The sequence below is a fragment of the Haliaeetus albicilla genome, chromosome 1 (assembly GCF_947461875.1).
Source record: "Haliaeetus albicilla chromosome 1, bHalAlb1.1, whole genome shotgun sequence".
In the NCBI taxonomy this organism is placed as follows: domain Eukaryota; kingdom Metazoa; phylum Chordata; class Aves; order Accipitriformes; family Accipitridae; genus Haliaeetus; species Haliaeetus albicilla.
Genome location: NC_091483.1, coordinates 15,464,187 through 15,486,645, shown reverse-complemented (window position 1 = coordinate 15,486,645; position 22,459 = coordinate 15,464,187). Strand labels below are relative to the sequence as shown.

The 22,459-nt window shown below is 40.8% G+C and overlaps 1 protein-coding gene and 1 long non-coding RNA gene across 3 annotated transcripts in view; one reads left to right on the top strand and one right to left on the bottom strand.

Moving 5' to 3' along the window:
• The window catches only part of USP38 (ubiquitin specific peptidase 38), a 28,651-nt gene extending 11,187 nt beyond the window's left edge, over nt 1–17,464 (bottom strand). The window contains exons 1-9 of one of the 2 annotated variants that reach the window (XM_069779882.1): nt 16,671–17,464; nt 15,538–15,673; nt 9,526–9,655; nt 9,169–9,270; nt 6,160–6,318; nt 4,802–4,995; nt 4,147–4,240; nt 3,233–3,339; nt 754–2,104 (exon numbers count right to left, since the gene is read on the bottom strand). In XM_069779882.1, the coding sequence (XP_069635983.1) occupies nt 754–2,104; nt 3,233–3,339; nt 4,147–4,240; nt 4,802–4,995; nt 6,160–6,318; nt 9,169–9,270; nt 9,526–9,655; nt 15,538–15,673; nt 16,671–17,355 (2,958 nt within the window). In that variant the 5' untranslated portion in view covers nt 17,356–17,464. Of the gene's footprint in view, nt 1–753; nt 2,105–3,232; nt 3,340–4,146; nt 4,241–4,801; nt 4,996–6,159; nt 6,319–8,953; nt 8,973–9,168; nt 9,271–9,525; nt 9,656–15,537; nt 15,674–16,670 lie in introns of those variants that run through there. The other variant, XM_069779888.1, reaches the window with a different exon arrangement.
• A 282-nt stretch (nt 17,465–17,746) lies between these two features.
• On the top strand, nt 17,747–22,099 carry LOC138684812 (uncharacterized). Its single transcript, XR_011324104.1, has 2 exons — nt 17,747–18,006; nt 19,165–22,099. It is a non-coding gene; the product is annotated as an uncharacterized lncRNA (long non-coding RNA).
• The last annotated feature ends 360 nt before the right edge of the window (nt 22,100–22,459 follow it).

Sequence of the window (22,459 nt, the reverse complement as noted above, 5' to 3'; positions counted from 1 at the left end):
ACAGTGAGATTTAGCTCTTCTTTTCTAATCTGAATCTACCTAGTTTTTCTAATTTGAGTAGGCCTAGAACTCTTACAGGAACAGCTCAACCCATCAAAGAGCACACAGTAAAACACACTTTTACTGTTACACCATCCAAACATAGCAGCAGTGCTCAAAGCAAACCATATCAAAATGTGGAGAACAGTGGGTTTTTGTAACAGCAATAGAAGAGGCGACTACAGCTAGGTGAAGTTCTCAGAGCACAGGGAATGTGCAGGTGGCAGAAAAGGCAGCAAAGGGAAAGCAAAATCTAGTCACTGCCATCTGGTCTTCATTTTAGTGGTTCTAGCATTTGTTGGGTAAGCACAGTTGTATAAATAAAACTTCAGTCCAAATCAAAATGTGCTAGTAAGAGCACTGCTAAAGTATACTTAAACTTCTTAGGTACTCTTGTAATTTATTAAAGGCAATGAAAATCAGAATTGTTTGAAAAGCCTCTCCTGCATAGAATTACAAGTGATTAAATGACCTATGCAAGCATCTTCACTAAAAATTTAAACTGAAATAAGTTTAAGCCATTTTCCTTGAGGCTTCCCATCTAATGGTGATAGCCTTACTATGAAACCTCTCTAGCAACACCAAGATGGAAGCAAGATTGGTGATTTATAAAGTTAATAAGCCAGAATATTTAAAAGTTAACTTTTTCTTTCTATTAGACTGTCTCTTGTCAGTTTTAAGGAGACCACTCTCCATATACAATTTCTGTCTTACCTGCAAGTACAGTTTGTTATCTTTCGTAATTGCATCCATGAGGTCTTTTTGTAGGGGAGGGTCTCCATTTACCCAGAGTCCATTTGCCGAATTGGTGTTGAAGCCACAGGTGCTATTTTGTTTCTTGTAAAACAGAACATAAGCAGTGTCCTTTGGAAATCTACTGGTAATTTTCTGGACTGACTGAAATGAGGTAAATGTCACTCTGCTGTCATTGAACAGAAACCATTCTCTTGGCATCTCAGCGTCCAGCTCATTCTCTACAACAGTACAAGGACTCTCCTCTGTCAACAACTTATCCTGAGGAGAAACTAAAGAAAGAGCTGCAGACTGATGGCAGAGTCCTGAAGGCCCTGACCCAGTAACATTTCTAGCATATGAATAATAATGTCCACTTTCAGAGGATACGCCAGAATGCACCACCACAGAGCTTAACATGTAGGGCACCAATTGTGGGCAGGTCACTTCATCAGCACCTGAGGGCTTCAGTTTTTTAGCAAGATTTTCTCCAATATCAGATATCTCAACACCAACAGACCAACCTCCTGAAACTACAGCTAGTGGCGATGTTGCTCTTCTGACTGGCAGTTCCAAAACAAGTGGCAGAGACACATTGTCCAAGATTTTGCGCCTTACATGACACTTTGGATCATATGAAAATCTCAAGAGAGTGAGAATGAGGTATTCGGGTTCCTCAATGATTTGCATAGTTTTCTCAGCATTCTGTAGAGAGGCACACTTTTCACAATAATACTTATTGTCTCCACTGAGGATCTCAGGTGCCAGAAAATAATTCAGTAAGTCTGTAACTGACAGGGTGTTTTTACCTACTAGCCTCTGAGACATATCCCTATTATCTTGAACTTTGTTGAGTTCAGAACTTGCAGTATTCTCAGAGTTTGGCTCAGTAGAAAAATCTTTTATGGTTCCTTCATTCATTATTGTGTCACATCCACCATTTACCTCCAAATTATTGAAAGGGGTTCCTCCAGCAGGACTAGTTGCTGAAGTATTAGTTTGCACCACGTAGTCATCTTTCACTTCAGAACGTTCCATACATTTTGGGCCAATGTTCTCCAAGGAAGCTGGAGGACAGAAAGCCAGAGAGAGATCTGTGAAAGCTTCTTCCTTTTGAGACATACTTTTGCAGTTCAAACAGCATATAGTAGTCTTCAATTTTCCTCCAAACATCTTCTCTATCAGAGTTCTTTCTTCACTTCCCATACAAGGTGCTTCAGCAAATACTTGCGCTTTAGGGACAGCTTCTTGTGTCTGGGAATCTTCATTCATTATACTTTCAGAAGTCTTTGCTAAAGACAGCGCTTTCAAGGTTCTCTCTTCTTCATGCAGCCTGAAGGCAAAGAAAAATAAATCCAAGTAGCTGTGCTATTTTGCAAACAAATATTGCTGCACCATTTCAGACTTTTTTCCAGTTATGCTAAAAAATATAGATGGTTAAGTGGCTAGAAGTGTCCTATATTAAAAAAGCCATTTGTTATTTTTTATATAAGCAAGCTGAACCGTACAGGTCAGTACTATCCAAAACAGAGTATGAGAGAAGCACAAATACATTTAATGTGGGTTTCATTATATATAACAGAACACAATGGATATATTGAGAGAACTGGCAAGGATTAAAACAACCTAACAAACAACAATTTTATTATTTACCATTACATTATCTTTAATAAATCAGTTCTCTAGTTGACTCGTTCTGTATGTCAGATTTTGTAAGAGAACAACTAGCTATTTATCTAGTGCCAGACTATTTCCAAAGAAAAGAAAAGGTCAGGATTTTGTGGCCAAAAAAGTTAATAAACTACAGCAAGAAAAACCAAACCAAAAAAGAAACTCAAGATGGGGGAGGGGAGGAGGAAAAAAAAAGGGGGGGGGGGGAGAACATTATTTCACTATTGAAATAAACTTCTGGAAAAGTGGAATGTGTCATAAAGCAATATTGCTAAGCCACATCTCAGCAAGCCAAAATTAAAGAGAGCTACTAATAAATTTAGATATTTTTATCTGTGCCACAGTTAATTTGCTTGTTTATTAAACTGGTTATAAATGCATGTACATCTCTTCATGACTTATCTGACCTGTATGAAATATAGCTGTCTCCACCAACAGGAAATTCCAGATCCACGACTAAACTGCTTTCAGCAACCGCATTAATTTTTACAAGAGGACCATGACTCTAACATAACACCCAAGTTTAGATTTGTAAAAATGGAACATTACTACCACTATAACCTGCTTTAAATGCTGTGGATACAGGATAGTATCCAGACTTTACCACAGATTAAACCCATGAAGAAAAGTGTTTTATAGACCATACAGAAAACCAGAGACAGCCAAGAATGAGGCCCAAAATTCCTGGTCCCCACTCACACAGTGGAATTGTTACATGACTGCTCCTAGGAGTTCAACATTATGTGATAAGACTGTAGATTCATTCCCATTAATGGGACAATAACTGTACCTGTCTAGCAGGAATCTGAGATATTCTGAGCAATCCTGCTGGGATCGAGGGGTGAACCATGGTGGTCTGGAAGCCTCAAAGAAAATTCTAGGAGCATATGCCTCCCTCTGTTCGCATAAGAGAGGGACAGACAACGTTACATAAAAAGTTGTATTATTTTGATATTGAGCACTGAACTTTGGACTACATTAGAGGAACTGTATGAAACATGGTACACAAACATTTAAACCACTTAATCACAGGAAGAGAGCACAATTAATTTTGTAGTAATCGCCTCTAGTACAAAGATAAAAGTAGTGGATCCTGCAGGCAAATATTAAGTGTGTAGTGAGTGTAAACCAGATGTTACGTGTAATAGCAGTTACTGTTCTTGCTGGCAAGCTTAAAATGTTTTCTTTTTTCAGAAGAACACCAGTATTTCATAAGTACCAATTTATTTTTAAGGTGATCCAGCCTCATCCCCTTCACAAGTTTATTGTTATTAATCAAAAAGAACAAGTGTCTTATGTTTTTCTAGCACTAGCAAAATGTTCTGAACATTTAATAAAGTTCACTTTAGAATTTGAACTACAATAAAATTTAGTGTAAAAATCACTGCAGAAAGTCCCAGTTTACCCTGACTTGTATATCAAGTCAGGTTTTATTTGGACTTTTTCATTTTGGCTTCTCAAAGAAGGCATTACTGCTCATTTATAAAAACAACACAATGCCAAGATGTTCCACTTATGAAATACAGATTTCTCTAAGTCCATCCACACCATCTGAACATCTGGAGGCAGACTCATTCCCCTATAAATCTATCATATCTATATTTTTAATATACTCAAGACAACTCCTCCCGTGGCATGTTTGTTGCTATATTTTGGTATATACATCTAGGCTTAAAAAACAGCAGATGAAATAAACTGACATACCTGGGTATGGGCCAAAAACGCAAAAAGATGCTGTAATTTTCTCATTAGTGAATTACACCCATTTAGATTCAGAGATAAAACATGTCTTCTGAAACTGGGTAGGAAAAAAAAAAAAATACACATGAGCTTCCTTGCTAGATTTCTAACAACAGTGCAGTTATCATTCCAGCTCAGATAATTACTTCAATTTGAAAGAAAGCAAAACATGTAACACTTCCCTTCAATACCTGGATTCTGCTCTAGTGCAGATGCAAAACTACTGTACAGGAGGAACTAACACTGCAAAAAACCTATTTCTTTAAACATTTCAACGTGTAAGAATGACCTATAGACAGACAATTTTTTTTTCCAATAGCTTCCAGATGATACCAAAAGCATCACCATAAACTTTTACAATACCAGAGGGAGCAAGGACAGTGAGGAAAAAGGGACTTGTCTTTTGACACTGGACAAAAGGATCAGGATTTTTAAAGGCTAAAATGGCAGTTTCACAGAGCTGGACTTTAGCAAAGCAATCAGTAACTGAGTACAAAGAAACCCACTCAGCTCTAGCAAGCTGAGAGACCCCAGGACTTGTTAATATTTGGTGAAAAGCAAGAATGCAACAACTGCAATAGTTAATTTGCAATGAAAAGAGCCATTAAAAAGGACTTACTCTGTAGCCATAAAAAGTGCCTGAATAACACTGTTCATGTAGCAAGTATTTCCTAGATTAATTAAGCCTGTCTTCCCAGTTTCAGATTTTCCAGAAAGTCTAGATAAACAAGACGGCAAAGAACTGGATTGAGAAGTCCAGGCACTCTGACTGAGAATCAACTTAATCTTCTCTTCCGTGGGTTTGGGCATATCCTACAAGAGAAATGTTTAATACAATCAGGCTTTGTGTTTGTTTTTATAATAGGTCCTGCCATTCAGCAGTCTTATATCTTCACTTGCTCCAGAATTCTCCTTCACGGTCTCGCTATAGCCTGACAGCCTAGAAGATCTAACACAGTCCCCCCTCCCCCCCACAAGCCCTCTTCTTCAAAGCTTTCTTTACTCAACTCTCAAATGGCTCAAATTGCAGGAATAAGGGGCTAGTGGTCACCTTTGACCTGCATATTCAAAGAATCCTTTCTGCCACAAAAAACTACCTCTCAAATTTCAAGTTTTAACAGACCCTTAAAGCATCCTCTATTCTGCTAGAAATACATTCCTGCTCTGTCAAATCAAAATTTAAGAATGAAAGAATGAAGTCCAGAATACTTGGAATTAAATTGACAGGCGCATTTAAGCTTCAAAACATTTAACTGCAATACTACTGCTATAAAATCAGGCAGTAACACCTGAGTGGGGTTTTGTGGGTGTTTTTTTGTTTGGGTTTTTTGGGGGGTTTTTTGTTGTTTTGGTGTTTGTTTGGGTTTTTTGGGGGGTGGGGTGGGGGGTGGAGGTTTTTTTTCCAATTTTATTTCATTTTATTTGTTTTGGGGTCATGCACTTAAATATTTATCTAAAAAAAGCTGAATTTTGCTTTGAAACAGCAGAGGTGAGCATCCTTTACCCACAGAGGCATGCAATACTGACTGCTGTATTAAGATGTAGTGCTTAATAATGGTGTTTTGAAGCTACTCAAAGATTAGCACCACACCAAGTACTTCTCAGGACCTATTTCTCTTCAATACTATCAGTACTCTGAACTTATATTTGAACAGTTGCAGTTTCTAACTGGGGTTGAAATGAAATGCCTAGAATAAACCACACAAAAGTATATTACTAAGGCTTAAGAAATTAGATTGTACTTTTAATAAAGGATCTCATTTCAGGCTTTTCTTAAAGGCTGCTATAATCATATCATGGACACTCAGGACAATTTTTCTAGCATAGTCTAAACACACTTAGAAATGACATTATATTATATGATTAGCTTTTTTCTCCTAGTGAAAGTTCTAAAGAATTTAGTTCTATAGGATTATAGCCTTTATATTTGGGAAAACAAAACAAAAATATTCCACTCTCTTAATCTTCCTAATATACCTTAAGAGCTTCCAAAATGGGTTCATAGAGCTCTGGAAATCCTGAATAATGATACATCATACAGTGTATCAACTCGGTCAACTGCATCAAAAAGGCTGTACTGGAAGGTAAGCCATCTCTTTTGAAGGAGTGAACCAAACTGACCACATGCGGGACAATCTGAATGGGAAAACAAAGAAACAACAAAAAAGGGTGTTAATCGCATTTTTCCAGGTTTTTTTTGTTCTACAAACAACTTTACTGTTTTACACATGCCAAGTGGCAGGGGACCTTTTGTTCTTAAATATTAAGTGGTTGAGAAACAAATGACTTGAAAACCATGCATTATTCTTTACTTGTGACAATTTTCAAACAGCAAAATTAATTATTCAATGCTCTCTTTCTCTCACATATCAAGTTTTGGAACTTTATGAACTTAGAAAATGCATGTTAAGATTTTAAACAGTCAGTGTCCAAAGTACTCATCTTATTAAGGATACTAACAGCAAACATTTTGCCACCACTAACAGTGCAGTATCCTGTTCTAATTTCATGGATATAGTTTTCAAAACAAACCCCTCAATTTTCCTTGAACAGAATCTAGTGCTTGGAATCTGAAGCCAATTAATACATTCGTGCTATTTCAGTTTACAAGATGGAAACTGGCTCACAGCTCCACCTAGTGAGGGAACTAGGCTCAATAAACCAAGAGAGTAATTTACTATGAGCTGAAAAAGCTTACCACAGATACAGTAATCTAGTTGAGGATTAGTTCACATTCATTACTATTTTAAATTGCATATAAATCAGAAATGTTTACTCCACCTCCTTCCCCTTCTTCAGCGCAGTTCTGTCTGTATTTTTAAATCCATGAGACTTTTTTTTTTAATATGAGTCTTAAAACATCAAGTAGAGTTATTTCAATGCAGTCCCAAAGAGTAGGGACTTCTCACTGTGAACCAAAATACTTTAGACACCTCTGTCAGTTTCCAAGTAATCAAAATGGATTAGCTGTGAAAGAAGTGGATTGAATGACTTCTCATCACAAATCAGTTTACAAATTGTTTGCTAGCGAAGACATGAAATACAGAAGAGAAATTGTAAGAATATTATAACTTTAGGAAAGTATACCAATTAAAAGAATTAATATACTCCAGAACACCAAAGTAAAAGAGGCCAGGTACACAATACTCAAGTGCCACTTTTTCAAACACCAGTTGTTCTCTAAGCATAAGGAATACTTTTACATCTTGGAGAAACAAAACCCACTCTTTTGGCAAGCAAGATATCCACTGTTTAAAAACAAAAATACCAAGATTAAGTGTTCAATGTACTACAGAGTCAACAGTGAAAGCTGCAATGTAATATTTCCCTCTTTCACTTTCTAAGTGTGGGTACATATCAATGAGAAAGCAACCATTGAGCTCCAAGTATGAGATTCGTAAAGTAAATCCGAGATACGATAATTTTGCACAGAAAAAGCACATGGAAGTAACAGGAAAACTAAAAGTTCTCAGCTATCTCAAATTAAGAGCCGAATTCTTACTTGCTACATGCTGCATAATACTGAAAGTTACACTTTGAGTACATACAGAAGTACAACTTCTGGCTTGAGGTTGAATTAAAGTTTTATAGGTCAGTAGATTTTAGAATTCCATAGCACACATCATGATAAGTTCTACATCGTAAGTGCAAGACAGAGTGTTTTTCTTCTATAAAAAACCCAAGTAATTTATGCTAGTGATGCTCAAGCATAGGGAAGGGGAATGTTAACTCAGATGCATTGCAAAATAAATTAATTCATATTTAACAAGTGTGCATTTAACCATTTTTCATTCAGGTCATTTATTATAAAAAAGTAAACAAGTAGTTTAAGCGCAGGAAAATATTACAGGATACTAAGTGACAACAGTAGCTCAAAACATGATAGTGAAGAAGGTTGTTTAAAATGGAGGGAAAACAGTCACAATGAAGTCATTAAGACAGATGTTTATGCAATACTGCATGCAGCCTATGGTAGAAATTCTCCTTATTAAAGGAAACACCTATTTCTAGAGTAAGTCATCTCATATTTTGTTTTTCTCATGAATGTTTTGTTTCTCTCAGGAACAAAGAAAAGCAAATATGAAATATTTGCATTTTCAGCATACTCAGGGCTACTTGGTTCTTTCGTTTGTGACTCAAATTTCTATCCTTGGCCAAGATTAGCGCAGGGGAGGGAGGACAGAGCAACTTCAGACTTCTATCATTAATAAACAGTGTAAGAGGCATAAGGCAATTACTCAGATATTAATCAAAGGGTTTGTGATCGCTTCGGGCCCAAGAGCCTTGGGGACAGCTTAGACAAACAGTGTGCGAGGCTGTTACTCTGGTTAACTCTGAAAGACCCGTATTTCACTTAAACTTTAAGCTAAACACTGAATATGAGAAGAAGGAAGGCACTAGACATCTTGCTATACTAATACAAACAGTCATCATCATACCCTAGTATCTACCGCTTTAACTTGTGAACTGCATTTTGAAGAGTGGCTATTAAAAATAGCATCCTTCAGTTTGCCCATATGTCCATTGAAACATAAATAGCATAGCTTTCTTAAAGTGAAGCACTTCTTGGTTTCATGCACCTATCCAGGGTGACTAAGTTATATATAGCAGATAATTGGTTATCTGTTTTCTCCAGATAGTTGGGCTTGAAAGTCTACTTGCAGCCCAACTTCAACAGTAGACTTCACACCACATAAAATGGATTTCCAGAAGTATACAGTCAAAGATAGAGTGCGGTGCTCTGATACTACTGACAGAAATACATACATACCAGGAAGAACAATGTTCGTTTCCAGTTACAGATCAAGTGGTTGAACCTGGAAGTTAGAAAGCCTAGTGGTCTCTGAACCACAGAAATCTGAGTCTGGAACCTTGAAACAAAGAGGAAATCCAAGCATATCAATTCTGTTACTCTTTACACCCACTTTAGAAATCACATGTGAATGACATTTCAAAGAATTGAAAACCATTTGTTTAGTAACTTACCAAATGAAAAGCTTCTGGAGAATGCTGAAAACTAAGTAACATGTGGGAGAGGACAGCAAGGGCACCAGGCCTCACTAGAGGAAACCAAAGTCGATTAAAGACCTAAAAAAACCCACATTTATTTCAGTAAATCTAGAAAGTGAAACTTCAGTAAAAACGTAAACAGATCTTCAAATCCACAACCATTTGAAATAGACAGAACCATTACACACAAACTGAAAGCTACAGATACATCTACATCATCTTTGAGAATAATAAGATAATATCTGTTGCAACACAGAAGACGCAACACAATTGCATAGCTGATACAAATTCCTTTCCCTCTCCTTCTATTTTGAATGGTTTTTTCCAACATACCAATTCGATCTTAAGCAGAGTGACATCAATGAGGATGGTAAATTTCTGGACTGCAGCCAGTCCTTTCAGCAGTGCAATCACCCATGTTTCCACATGCTGAGCCAGAGGCCAGGACAACCAATCGATCATTCTGAAAGATTAATGAAAGAAAAAAATAAAACAAAAAAAACCCCAAAACCCATATGCCACTAATTTTAACCTCAACAAAAAGAATTCTATATGTTACCCAGATAGTTACACAGTAACACAAGAGACTCACAAGAAGTAACGCAAGAATGTTAGGCAAGTAGTAAAATAATTTTGATTATATCTCAAGTCATTAAAGTCTGTAATTAATAATTATCTACTTAATACATTAAAAGTAAATACACCCCCCCCCAAATACATGTGCATATAAAATTAAATATTAGGGATATTATTGTTACTTGTTATTTATGAATATGAACCCTGGTTTTATAGACATTAAGCTAACACTTTTATTTTGTGGCAAAAACTTACTACTGAAGGTGAAAAAGTGCTTGTACCCGAGAACCTCCCCTCCTATACCTTTTACCCCAAACCAGATCAAACCTGACTATTAAGTTTATATTTGAAAAGGAAGCCTCTTCAACTTAGAATTACATTCCTGGAAGCCAACTCTCAGTTAAAAAGGTAAAATCTAGTAATTTTAAATACATTGCAGCAGGTGTTAGAAGGATCTTATGATAGCTATCAGCAGCCTGGGTCTACCTGCGCCCCAAAAGGAAGAATTTCACTACAGCTAAGAAAAAGGAAAAGTGAAGGGACTTAATCTGTGAAATATCAGCAACGGAAAATAGGGTATTCAATCCTTCTAAATTAATAGACAATTTACATTGATACTTAAGGAATACAGGCAGATCAGTTGAAGCAATTCTAAGATACAGACAATATCATAAGGCAGTACCAGCTAAAACATGAAATTTAGGCTTTGTTATTCTGAGATTTTACTTGACAATATTTTGGATTTTCTTCAACTGTCCACAAGATCCCCTTCTTCAAACCAGATGAGGCACCACTAATTAAGTGGAAGGAAAAACTTTGAACCATGAGGGTGGTCAGACATTAAAACAAGTTATACAGTAAGGCCAAGGCACCTCCATCCTTGCAGAAAGCTAACTCAATTGGACAAGGCCCTGAGCAACAGTGTCTGACTTTGAAGCTTGTCCTGCTTTGAGCAGGATTGGACCAGATGACTTCCAAAGGCTCCACTCAATCTACATAACACTATGATTCTATTCTATAATTCAATGAAAACAGGAAGTTAGAAGTATATTTCTTTACTTCTTTTCCAAAAAAGCTCCTCATAAAGATTAATTATTTTAAGAGACTGAATTCTAGCACAGAACTGAACAGGTCAGAAGCAAACAGTCTAATAAACAGTCACTATCAGTACATACAGGCATAGTTAGTGATTATCAACCTGAAACAAAACTATCAGCCCCTATGTTCTTCCTGGAGATTAAAAGAGCTATAAACAGACTGAACTCAGGATTTCAGTCCTCGGATTCCAAACTAAAAAGAAAACCACGGACATGCATCTGGGCAGTTGTATTACCATAAACAACATAAAACTTAGATAAAGTTTATAATATGGCTCTGAAAAATGTATAGTACACATTCTAAAATTAATGTATCTTAGAATTATGTACTACCTGCACATATAACATTCAAAAGTTTCTCTAAAATAAGGAATCATTAGGACTGCCTTTTTAACAACTAAGCTCAGATCTTACTGGGTTTCTTCCATGTTACTACAAAAAAAACTTGGGAAAAAACATGGCAATGGCAATATCATAAACATTGCTCTGAATTTACACAAAGGTCTCATTTCCTCAAGATGTTAAATTCAAACATGTTTATTCTGAGCACCCTTTCCATATACTTTCCAAAATGGGGAACCAAAAAAATAGGCCAAAACTGCTTTTGCCTGCAAAAAGTTAACCTTAACCTAAAAATAGGCCCCAAACCTCATAGTCCTATCCCCTTCAAAGCTCCCCCTCCCCCAATTTGTAGGCTTGATATTCTTCAGCTGTGCAGGTGTTTGTACCACTGTTAATGTAAGCCTAATGACAATATATTTGGTTTTCTTAACTTTTTAGCCAAGTAAAGAGTATTCTGTAGAGCCCTGCATTAGAACCACTGTTCTAAAAATAGCTGATTATTATCTTTATACTATGTGCACTTTCAACTACACCAACTCACAACTCCAAATGAAAAACAGTGCTCTTGGGTGGGAGCTGGGGCTCCCCATGTTCCATCCTATTGCTCTGGGTCATGGGCCATCCTGTGTCATCTCTAGTCAGTATAATTAACTACTGAACTACTCCAGACTGTTACTAATAGGACAATGCCTATCATTTCAGTATGATTAACTTGTAAAGAGAAGCCTCAATCTCTGTATAAGCGATAGAATTCCCATCCTTAAAATCTGTTTCTGCTCTTAAAAGCAGAGTCAATGGTCTTAAGAGCAGAGACAAAAGCCAGAAGAGGAAACAGAAGTAAACTTGCAGACATGCTTCAGACTGTCCTAAAAAGCACCAAATCTGAGATCTGGTAGGTGAAGATTAGACATTTTGGTTACTAAATCCTCTCTGCATTGCATTTACTTGGCTCCTGCTCTGTTGCAATCAATGACCGCATTTTTAATACAAAAGCAGATATGAATACGGGACATGATTGATCATGAATAAAAACACAGAGGATGTTTTTTATCTTTGACAAGATTAAAAGAACCTTAAAGGCCTCGAGAGGACCTCCTGCCTCTTATCCCTAAAATGAGGTCTGCTATCCATATATGTTCCTAAAAAGGAGAGTATTTCTGATAACTCTGGATAGAAAAAAAAATTTATCTGTGCAACCTCAGACAGTAATTTCTTTCACAAAAGTATCTTCCTAGCCACATCAAAGAATCTGGCAGCTCAGATGCAAATCCCTCAGATAACGAAAAAAACCAAAACAACAACAGAAGATCCTCAGACTACTAGGCCCCACCCAAAACAATTTAACATCTTTTACAATATTTTACATTTTTACCAACAGGGCGAAGGGCCTGATCTTAGCAAAATTTTCAGTTTCTCTTGACAAAGATACTTGGGTTAAAGTGTAAACAAGCACTATACTTGTCAGGATACTCAGTACAGGCAGTCAACTTCCACCAAGACCTCTGAAGTAGAGTCTTACAGTAGTCATATACCCCAGAAGAGATTCAGCAATTTTCTGCTTTTCCTCACTGATGTTTCAGGTAAGGTTTCATGAGACAGCTGAGCCAATTAAGAACAGCTCAATGATGCGAAAAAGCAAACACCCTTTCTTATATGAACCTGTGCCTAATATAAATCCCCACTGAACAGATTCATTAGTCTTCTAATTACAGATTATTTACTAATCTGTGTTTGACTTTAGACAGTCTCTGCAGTGTCATGAAAGTTATCCTTAGGAAGTGAGCAACAAGGTCTCTAATTCGCAGTCACCAAAGCTCCGCTGACTCTCATCAGGAGACCTTGTTGTGCCTGGAGTTCTGCATCTCCTGGGAATGATGCAAGCCTGATGACAACATTGTCATTTGGTGCTCCAGACATTCCAGCTGCATTATCCTCTCTACAACTACTCCTCTAAGCCCGGAGAGAGTAATTACCACAAAGGGTTGCCAGAGGTAGAAAAAGAAACTGGATACAGTGTTGACATGAGACTATCCGCAAACAAAAATAACAAGGGGTTCCTAAAAAGTTAGTTCCGTGGAACAGAACTAGAGGCTCTTAAAATCAAGTATTCTAAGAATGAAAAAGGCAACTAAGATTGCACTGCCCTTTTGTCCTGGTTTCGGCCGGGATAGAGTTAATTGCCTTCCTAGTAGCTGGTATAGTGCTATGTTCTGGGTTCAGTATGAGAAGAATGTTGATAATACACTGATGTTTTCAGTTGTTGCTAAGTAGAGCTTATACTAAGGCAAGGATTTTTCAGCTTCTCATGGCCAGCCAGCAAGAAGGCTGGAGGGGCACAAGAAGTTGGGAGGGGACACAGCCAGGGCAGCTGACCCAAAACGGCCAAAGGGATGTTCCACACCATGTGATGTCATGCCCAATATATAAACGGGGCAGCGGGGCTGGGGGTAATCACCGCTCAGGAACTAACTGGGTGTCAGTCAACAGGTGGTGAGCAATTGCACTGTGCATCACTTGTATACTCAAATCCTTTTATTATTATTATTGTCATTTTATTTTTGTTATTATTATCACTATTAGCTTCTTCCTTTCTGTTCTAGTAAACTGTTCTTATCTCAACCCACAAGTTTTAGGGTTTTTTCCCCCTGATTCTCTCCCCCACCCACTGGGGTTGGGGGGGGAAGTAGTCAGTGAGCAGAGCTGCATGGTGCTTAGTTGCTGGCTGGGGTTAAATCACAACACTATTCAAAAACAAGAGGAAAAAACCCACCACACAGCTAGTATTAAGAAAAAGCCCTTGATAGCAACAGCTCCTACTCTACCCAAAGCTCGGCACTGCATTACTTCCCTGAGCAGAGGCATACAGAGAAGCCATTCTAATGCTACAGTTATATGATCACATCATGTTGAAGCAGGTAATACAACATAAATGTTAAAATTACACTAACACGAAAATTAATCACCAGCACATTGCTGGCAAATTATTAGCATGCGCAAATCCTTCTGAAACTCCCAGCTTTGAATTTTAGACTGGGTACGCAGCTTTGTCAAAGATCTGTTCAGTCAAGCAGATTCTTTTGACGTCCCTAAACAATATGTCTTACCCCAAATTACAATATTAATGCTGCTTCTTCTCATTAATTATGTTTTCAAATGAAATACAGCTTCTCAATTTAATGTAAATACAAGGAATGTTTTCAGTGTGAAAAAAACCTCAGTATTTCACCAAGATATGCAAGTGCTATGCTACATGAATATGCAAGTATTACACTACACTCAAACAGATGTAGTTAAAAAAAACAGTATAGCAGACATTAAATTCTTTTAGTTGAAAGACTTTTTTAAAGCTTTTTTAAACAATACAAATGTCTAACAGCCTCCTGTTTAACTGCTTTATTCATTTTTCTACCCTTCAGTGCTCAGTAACAGCTTCTTCCATAAACCTTAAAAAAAAATAATTCCAAGAACTTCAAGAAGGTCTTAATCTTTCTCCCAGTGTCATCTTTCTGCATCACTATTATTCAAGCATCTGAAGATACTAACCAAGATTGCCATCTGGATCACAGTCTGTTAACAGTACTACTGATCTCCACGTTTACTCATGTTTAGTTTAGTGACAAGCAGCATAATATGCAATTGTTTTTACATCATTCCTATTCTTCTATTATTCAAAGAACATCCAAAAAACCTCTGGAGGCTTGAGTGAAGATGGAAATAGAGACTGTCCCCTGTGAATCCTACTAAAAAGTCATGAAGCTAGCTAAGCAGAAACAAACCTCAAAGCTAAGCAGTAAAACTCATCTCTAACCATCTCTTCTCTTCAGAGGAGGAGATGATGGACACGACAATTGTGTGAGAGCCACTCTGCTTCTTGGAAGAAGAGAAAGGTTGATCTTTGGAAACCAAGGCCTGGTTTATCAGCTTGCCTGTAAACCCCGTGAAGTTTACTATTTATGCCATCTCCCATAAGGTGGGAGATCGAAACATAAGATGTCATCTAAAAGGAACACAGCTGCCTTCCTCTTAGTTTCTGCTTAGCCCTATTCTTCATCTACCCTAGCAAAGCATGAGAACGAAACGACATTAGCAATGAAGGCAGCAACCTTAAACTGAAGCCATGCCAGTAACCTCCATAGCATTATAAATAATATATATTACCTTAACATGCTGAACAGTGCAACTTAGAATACCATTTTAAAAGTTTGGGGGGGCTGGGGGTACGTTTTTTGGTTGGTTGGTTTTTAATGGAACCTAAGCAACAAATAATTTCAAAAAAGGCAAGAGTAAGAAAAAAAGAGACTTTTCCCCCCTTTACAATGAAATACAGTACCTGCACAGAGCTTGAGTCATACTTGCATCTTTCACATTTGGATCTGTAGTAAGGCTCCTGATGAGTACTGTAATCATCTGTAATGGTATGTGCTGCACAAGACTTGCCAGTGCAACAGAAGGTTCGAATGAAGTATCTGTAATAGTTGAACATGACATCATGTAAGAAACTAAAAAGATGACCCCACAGAAAAAATATGCTTTACCTTCTATCCTACAACTTCATCGTAGCTGTAAAGGTTTGAGACAATGAGTCTATCCTACATCTAACATTCTATCACCACAAACCAAAGCAAAATTTAAAAGTTTCAGTGGATTAATGACAACGAATAGCACTGAAATACAAACTCCTTTTGTTCGTCTAACATCCGTGCAAGAAAGTGACAATCTGTCAACTTCCTCCTCCTCAATGGAACTGAGAAGTGGTTTTTTTTTTTTTCTAAAAAGTAGCAGCATACAACTGTTTATCATGCTTGATGCTAAGCCTAGGGATTGGCTGCAGCTGATACTTCCCATGACCTATCTCAACAACTGTCTGCTAACCGTACCAGTTATGGCAAAATATAACGTTATAACGTTAAGTTTCCTGGGTGCCTCAACAGCAAAGGCACATTCCAACGCACGCTAACACAGTGCTTCACAGACTTCTGAGGTCAGGAAGGACCTATTTAGAGTCGCAGCTACGTTACTCAGGCAGCGAATCCTTCCTGCGGCACCCAAGTTTCATACACCTTACGTACCCCCCGGTTGTGCAGATGAAACTGTTCCCAGACCCAAGGCATCCCTCTGGAGAGGGCAAGAAGGAAGAGTAGCTTTTGATGCTGCGAGTTTTAGTTTTTCCGAACAGGACACCCGAAACTCTGTTGTGGTGCACCATTTAAAGCACTGCAACAGGAGCTCTTCCAAAGAGCAGGCCGCTCCACAGCTGAATAAATCACCACCTGCCCTCTAACTCTTCTTTGGGGGCAGGGAGGCTCTGCCTTTTTGGCAACGGCCAAAAGGCTGCATCTTTGTTATCGGGGCGAGGAAGGCAACGTCTGCCAAGCGACCGACGGCCAGCGGCGGGGCTTTTCATTCCCGCCGGCACACCTGCCGCTCCCCTCCGTCGCCCACCCGGACGCGCTCCTCGCTCACCGGCGGCGGAGATGACGGCGAAGAGCTCCTGCAGGGAGGGCAGCAGGGTGTCGGGCTCGGCCTTCCAGACGCTGCGCAGCAGCCCGCTGACCTGGGTGACCTGCGAGACGTAGAGGCGCAGCTCGGCCTCCCGGCTGCCCTGGCTCTGGAAGTGGGCGATGCTGCGCACCAGCTGCTGGCAGAAGGCGAGGGAGAGCTTTCTGCCGCGGGGCAGGCACTGCGGGAAGTCGCCCAGCAGCTGGCAGAGGCGGGCGCAGAGCGGCGGCGCCGGCCGCTCGCACACCAGCCGCAGCGCTTCCACCTGCAGCAGCTCGAAGAGCTCCAGCACCGAGGGGCAGCTCATGATGAGGCGCAGCCCCGCCTGGATGTAGTCGAGGATGGCGGGGTCGCGGTTGCTCAGCTCGCCGTAGCCGCGCTGCAGGAGGCCGAGGACGAGCCCGCGGTTGAAGAAGGCCTCGAACTCGGCGCGGTGGTAGCGGCCGTAGGCCTCCAGCACCTGCCGCCCCACCTGCCGCTGGAAGGGGTCGGGGCCCTGCAGCACCAGCCGGGTGCTGAGGGCGAACATGGCGCGGCACTGCGCCTGGCTCAGCGGCGTCTCCGCCGACTCCACCACCCGCCGCACGATCACCCGCTTCAGCGGCAGCGGGTGCGACGAGCTCACCAGCCCCTCCAGGATCTTGTCCATGGCGGCCGCTCCGGGCGCATCGGCCGAGCGGCGGCGGCGGCAGCGGCGGGCCGGCCCAGGCCTCGGCGGAGGCCGCCGCCGCCGCCGCCGCCTCCCCGCGGCGCTCCCCCCGCCCCGCCGCGCTATGCCGCCCCGGCGGCGGCGGCGGCCGCTGCTCCCGCGGCCCTCCTCCCTCCCGCCGGCCCCTGGCCCGGCCGCCGCCGGCGGCCCCGCTCCTCCGCCCCGGGCTGAGGCAGCGCCGCGGCCCCAGCGGCCACCGCCGAACGATCGCCCGCCGACCCGGAAGCGGAGCGGCGCAAACAGGAAGCCGGGACGCCGGGACGGCCGGTCACCGCGCATGCGCCGAGAGGGAGGGAGGGAGGCAGCTGCGGTGTGGTGAGGCGAGGGCGGGTCGCAGCGGCCCGGTCAGCGCGAAGGGCGGCCGGCAGCCGGGCTTTTTAAAAGCCGGCGTGCGCCCTGCGGCTTTTACTTGCTCCCCCGCGCACGATAGGGTCCCGCCGGCCCCCTGGCTGCTCGGTCTAGCGGTCGCCGGTATCCCCCCGGTGTGGGGAGGCGGTGGCCGGGCCTGTGCCGCCTTCGGTCTGCGTGCACAGCCCGTCTTTTCCTCCTGGGACTAGTATCTCTGGGTTTGTTGGTCACTCATTCTTGCCTGTAAGCGTACCCGCAACCAGCAGCGCTTCCTTAGAGAAGCCTTCGCTGTTCGACAGCGGTTTAACCGAGTAGCGGTTACTGCCGACGTATGCGTGCGTGCCGTCAGAGTGTTCCCATCTTTATTTAAGGCTGCTTATCCCTCGTTTTGACCCAGTTGAGCTCCAGCTTCCCAACGCTCAGATTTTGTTAGTCTACCTTGCGTTTTCGTACCAGTAGTATGTTGCCAGCATGAGGAAAAAAAAGAGTTCTGCCATTTCCAAGGACCAAATATCATCTGTTGAGAACTAGGTCACAAGAAAGGTCAGAAAATTGAATTTAAACCATCATCAGGCAAACCGGAAACAAAACTCCACTTCCTTAGTCAAATAAAATCCCTTAGGCCCAGCTCACTGGTCACATAATCTGGGTGCGCTGGCAAAGCCCTCCCCTTGGTTCTCTGTTTCTCAATACAAACAACTTCATGCTATGTGGTTGACTAATACCTGTAATTCAGCATCAGGAAAATGAGCCTAATTAATCCCTGGTAATATTTGCTGTGTAACAGATGCAGAATCCGACCTGGACTTTAGGTTGCCAACAGATGCTGTTAAGGGTAACAAAGACGACCCACAAACCCTACAGGGACAGCTGTAAGATGCTATAGCTGTCAAAAAGCAAAACATGAAACCACAAAATTCGGAGTTAAAGTAAAAACTGAGTCTTATGTTTATAAAATATTTCAAATTTTCAGTTAAACTGCTCAGATAACTTTAACTTTGCTCCTCCGTGCTGCTCCAGTTTGCTCTTTGCTTCTCACAGATTTAAAGTCCGGTTCTAGAAATCACTGTGCACCAAAAAAACCTGCTGAGACATTACATTCCAGTATAAATTGTGTTGATCGAGGGCTTTTTTCTGAGAACTTTACAAAGGCCAGAGACTGTTGCCACCAATATCTTAATTACCCAAATTGTCTTGGAATGATATCTAAATTAACTTTTTTTTCAAAAGGACTTTGTGGTTAATATCCATCAAAAAAAAAACCTTGAAGAAGGTGCTGCATTATGTAGCTTGTATACCAGTGGAGCTTAAAGCTTTGCCTTTTGTGATCTGTACCAGGAACGTTTTAATTTTCTTAAGCTCACTAGTACAAACTCTCTTTTTTTTAATTATTTTTGCTAGCACTGTTCATGGTGTCTTCTGAAGCCAGAATGGGAAAGGAGACCACTCAGGAGCCCAACCAAAACTCTGAAAGTAAGGGGAAGGACTGAAATCAAGATGCCAGAGACACATATATGGAAAGGGGTGAAGTGAGACCTTATCTGGAGAGAGGATCATGTGGAGAATGGAGGAAGAAAGAAAGTTTGGAGGTGTCAGAAGCTGCAAAGGTGCTCAGATATGTCAGGGTGTATGAGAAAGAGAATAAAGGGGGAAAAATGGAGAAAGGCAGGTGGTATGGCAGCCTCATGGGCCGTACAATGGAGTAGGAAAAGCAGGGGTGACAAGAGGAGCGGTTGCCATGAATAGCAGAGAATCAAATGGGAAAGAGCTGGAATGGTCACCTGAAAAGCTGAAAACCTACAGATGGCTTGCAGGCACATGAAGACACAGGGAATGCAGAGACCATGAGCAGCTGCAGATTAGCGGGATCCGGGGCTCCTGTGAGCTAGGAGATTGAAGGTCTGAGCAGGTTTTCAGTGCTTTATCCTTTGTTTACATAGCATTGTGGATGGGAGAGGAGGCAGTGCCCGCTGCTTGGGATGAGAGGACAGTCTTCCTGACAGTCCGGGAGCGTCTGCCTAGCAGCCCAGTCACAGTGATTGCTGCGTAGATGAGGCAGTTTCTCCAAAAAAGCCACAGAAAGGTCTGAAAATCTACAAACCCAAGAAAAACTAAAACTGATAGTTGGAGCTGTATAGTTGGAGGGAGGATAAGGTACTTCTAGCATAGGAGCTTGGAAATAGTGTTCTTATTTGCATGCAGATGACCAAGTATGCGTACTCCTTATTTAATGAATTCATTTCAAGTAATAGACCTAGCAATCAAAACAAAGTGGTTAAGAGTTAGGATGGTTGGTTGAGTCACTGACTATGCTTATGACCTCAGAGCTATGAATAACTTGAGCTGTGGGGATGATCCTAATTACCACCCTACTATTAGATATGCAATTATGTATACTTATGAGCTAAATTTTGGAACACAGACTGTTCCTCCGTTTTCAGTGAAATCTAACTCCTATATATAAATATATTACTAAGTTGTGACAAAATGAAAAATAAGCGAGTTCTTCAGTGAATAAAATATATCTTAAAATATTTTCTCTGAAAAAAGTAAGAAAAAACCCCAGTCACGTTTCATCTAAAACAAAGATTATTGGCAAACCTGAACAATAATTAGTCTTGCTGTGAAACAGTACAAATAGCAGCAGAAGGTTAACAATGGTGGCATCTCCTTAATGACTCAAAAATCTTAAAGACAGTAAGGCAGAAAGGAAACTTTTTACTAAGAACCCTGGATTCAAGATATCCTGTCAGCCTACAGACATTTTATACCTTATACACAAGATGACTGCTTTCTAGAAGAACATTTGGTGGGAAAGGGAGTCATCCTGCAGGGCTGTCATAAGGGCTGGTGAGGCTCTAGGTGCAACATCTGCCCATTCCTTATGCCACCCACATGAACAAGTCTAACATGCTGGACTTCCTGCTGATGTTCAGAGATATCCACATTGCGTGTACAGTGAATTCAGTCTCCTGGAGAGGTAGGATCCCCACATATCTGCAATAGGTTCAGGGCATCTGACATTGAACGTCATGTGGCTTGGCAGTGTAATTGCATGACTGCTAAATCTAGTGCAAGACGGGCAACAGGAGCCGGGGTGAGATGGCAAGCAGGCCTCCCTTTTCAGTCACAGCTTGCTGTTAGATCAGTTTCACCGTAATATGAAACTGCACCATGAGTCAGGAGCTTCTGAGCACTCATCATGGCTCTGATCTCAACAACACTGGTGGCTGCAAGCAGCTTTTTTAACTGCAAGGTTGGTGTCTGTCAAGTATGAATAGTAGCTAGGTACTTGAGAGCACTGTAAGGTTCAATTAGATAATGTTTACCAAGTATTAATTAAGTATTTTAATTTTCAAAGTGCGGATTAAAAATGCCTGAATGTTGAGTCATCATTCTAGTTGTACACTGTCACATGTCCCAAAGGTTTATTCATCCAATAAACAACAGGGCGCAGGTTTATTTATCCAGAAACCAAGACAGCACAGCATGTGGCCCCAGTGTCTTACTGAAACCTGTTATCATGATGCAATTATTTATTTTGGGGGAGAGAAGCTTTGATTTGAAAGAGCTGTTTTGTCTCCTGCAGATACAATCTGTTGTGATTCAGTTTTGCCTATATAATATATATATATATTTGCTGTGTCAAGGAGCGACATCTGACTGAATGTGACTTTATTACTAATTCTGTATTAGTTTTCCTCTGTTGTAAGAGAAAGATGTTGCAGAGATGGCATTTGGTATTCCGAAAATGTGTTTAGTAATTGCCTTGAAAACAAGGGGCATGCCTAGTTTCAGCCAAGTTACTGACTATTAATAACTGTGACTAAAGGCTGCAGTGCAGCAATGGTGGGGGATCTAGGTAGCTCCTCAGCATTCGTGTGGCAATAATCTGCCTGGGTATTAGGTTGAGAAACTAAAAAGTTTAAGGAGACTCAGGCCTCTGTTGGGATTAAAAGACATGCAGTATGGACTGCAGGGCCAGAAAGTTGATGTCTTAAAAGGCAGGCACATCCACATGAGATAAACTGATAGACCATATCTGCCACTGGAAATTTTCAGGAATACGAAGCATCTCTGTGGTTCAGCATGGGTCAGATTTAGTTTGGCTGAAATACCGTGTATTTCAAAATAGTCTCAGGCTTCTTTGCTACATACATCTGCCTTCTTTACTAAGTAAGTACTCTGTCGCGGTAAGGGGTTCAGCTAGTCCACTGTCATGAGTGTATTTTGTATTTTGTCCTTTTACTCAAAAGCGTAACTGGCAAATCTTTGTACAATGTGTTTCTCTCAGATCTCCATTACATGAATAAACAAAATTGTTTGTTACCAAATACACTATTCTCACTGATGTCTATCTCATTGCACACCCTAAAGGAAGTGAATGTACTAGCCATTGTGAAACGATGGTGGTTAGATTGATATTTGGACAATTGGAAACTTAGCTGTGCATTAGAGTCTCCTTGATGGTTCTTCACTTATGTCTTTCTGAAATTTAGAATTATGTCAGTGAAGTGCTGTAGAGGTCAGGAAGGTTTAAGGTACCTAGACATTCACAGCAACTACCTGGAGGCAATGTATATGCCAACAGCTTATGTTTCACCGGTAAGATGTACATAACTTTTCAAAGCCCTAACAGTCTAAAAAGTGAACTTTTCGGGGCTCCGTATCTCTTCCTTCTTTTGCACTGCACAAA